Source organism: Austrofundulus limnaeus, unplaced genomic scaffold, assembly GCF_001266775.1.
Source record: "Austrofundulus limnaeus strain Quisiro unplaced genomic scaffold, Austrofundulus_limnaeus-1.0 Scaffold779, whole genome shotgun sequence".
NCBI lineage: Eukaryota > Metazoa > Chordata > Actinopteri > Cyprinodontiformes > Rivulidae > Austrofundulus > Austrofundulus limnaeus.
This window is the reverse complement of record NW_013953181.1, coordinates 32,784-35,134: the sequence shown is the minus strand read 5'-3', so window position 1 is coordinate 35,134 and position 2,351 is coordinate 32,784. Positions and strand designations below refer to the sequence as shown.

At 40.9% G+C, this 2,351-nt stretch overlaps 1 protein-coding gene across 1 annotated transcript in view; it reads right to left on the bottom strand.

The window, feature by feature from the left end:
* Positions 1-2,351, bottom strand: part of pkd1a (polycystic kidney disease 1a) — a gene marked incomplete at its 5' end in the record, with an annotated part of 95,184 nt that overhangs the window by 62,683 nt on the left and 30,150 nt on the right. The window contains 2 exon segments of the mRNA XM_014028559.1: positions 659-875; positions 979-1,294. Of these exon segments, the coding sequence (XP_013884013.1) occupies positions 659-875; positions 979-1,294 (533 nt within the window).

The following is a 2,351-nucleotide window of genomic DNA, read 5'->3' as shown; positions in this document are numbered from 1 at the left end:
AAACTGAACATCCTACAGTATTTTTACAGTCTTTATTTTACAATTAAAGTATATGTTTATCATATAAAGTCTAATGTTACAACTAATCAGGGATCCCTTTAACAAATTTGGCAAAATTATGTTGTCATTTATTTAAATTGTTGTTTCTAGAGATCATCTCAAATCAGTGTTTCCAACAAACCTCAGCAAAGTCCTGGGGAACCAAGTGTTGTTTTGCCAAAGTTTCAAGAATCACTTACATTTGCATTGTATTGTTTTTATTTTTAGCAGTAATGTTTCTTTTTTTTCCTCTTAGTGTGTTCAGATTTGTTTTGTTTCTTGTCCTTGTTAATTGTGTGTTTGTGTTGTATTTATATTCTTGTATTTTATTGCCTTTTAAACATCATGGACAGGGGATAAAAAAAGCTTTTTGGCTAATTCTGACTGTTTTAACTTGTGAAATTGAATGTGTTTTATTACACTGCATTGTCCCCTTTCAAATAAAAAAAATCTAATCAAATATAGTATCTAAACAATAACTTAACAAAATGCATCAGATTTATGGGAAAATGACTGCAGGAATTTGCAGTATTACAAAATCTAACTGGAACAAGTCTAATTTAATTTGTCTCTATGCTGATTAAGTGTACACACAATGATGATGTAACAATGTCGTTACTTGTTCAGTGCAAGGCTGGCAGCACCCTGGTGGTCCTCCACTGTAATGGAAACAGCTACACGGTGTCGGGCGGAGCTGAAGCCTGGCGGCAAGAAGGCTGAGTGGTCCGGACGGCTGCCTTTGTAAACACAGAAGTCCTCACAGTAGTCCTCTCTGCAGCGTGTTATCAGCAGGCTGTACAGGAAGGGTGTTTCTGAGACGCCCAGATCGCTGTAACCTGCAGAGGAAGCATGGTGACAGAAAGAAAATCACACACACAAATCACAACAAAACAGAAATCCATTAAAAATACATGAGGAAAAAATCACGTAGCATTCTACCTGAGCAGTTGAAGTGAACCTGGTCCAGCAGAGTCTGTATCCTCCAGCCGTCTCCATCCCCGCTCATCGTTCCCACCTCTCCCGGCCCCGTCAGGTGACACTCGCCACCTTCAGGGGGCGTGTTGTGGTGCAGAGTGATAGAGGCGGCGCCTTCGCCATCCAGACTGCTGTCCGTCACGTGCAGGGTGAAGATGTAGGATTCGTTTTTACTCAGGACGCCCTGTCGCAGCACTAGATTCATGCTGTCACTTGCTGTGGTGGTGGAGGAGGAGTCCAGGACCAGGGTCTCGTTGTTCAGCGTCATGGCACTCCAGCGCTGAGGGACAGCAACGGAGGAACATGTTAATGGTGCAAAAAGCTTTAAAGTATTTTAAAAATTATTTCAAAATGTGTGTGTGGACACATTTTTTTCAACATCATGGGAACCATTTTCCAGAAAAACCAGCCTTGTGGGGACTGAATGTGCACTGGTCCCCACGAGTACAAATGAAAACTATGGGTGGGAGGCTAGGTTTAGGACCATGGTGTGAATTGAGTTTAGGGTCAGGTAGGTACCTGTGAGTTTAATTTTAGGGTAAATGGTCAGAGTTACGCTATAAATTTCCAAAAAAACGAATGGAAGTCAATCCACGGTCCCCACAGGGATATAAAAACCAGACGTGTGTGTGTGTGTGTGTGTATTCAGGTAACTGCTTGCACACTTTAAACATAAAAAGCATTTAGACATTAAAGATAATCTGATCCCTTAGCAGAATAAATGTAAATTATTAGAATGCAAATTTTTAAAAAGGCCAATAATACTTTAAATATGGAGGATGACTTTGTTTGAAGTTAAAAATGATTCTGAATTATCCTGTAGCAGAATAAACCATTAATATGTCAAGCCAAGTTTTTTTAAAAAATACCAAATTGTTTCCTTTCTGGCTGATGCACCTAAAAAAATTATTTGAGTCTTTATTAATGGCTCACGTTCCCTATATATTCTTTGTCCAGGAAAAGGTCACAAGAGTTGAACTATATTGTCCTGTAGCTGACATCATGCAGAAACTTTGTGCATGTCCAGCAGCTGAAGTGTTTCAGCTTTGAAATGCTTTCCTTATGTTACCATCTTTTCTCAGGTTCCATTTGTGATGACCTCATCCATCTCACACCCACACACCACTGCACAAAAATCCCAAGGAAAAGTTGAGCAACAAGGGAACATGGGAAGAAGGAGGAGGAGCTGGAACAGTTGGCTTCATGTTGTTGTTGATAGCCAGGTGTCTACCAGTTATAGAAGACAACTAGAATGTGCACTGGTCACATTAGGGTTGGATGATAGGCTGGGCGCTGGGGTGTGTGCCGGCCTGGCCTGGTGACTGCCTGCTGGGGCT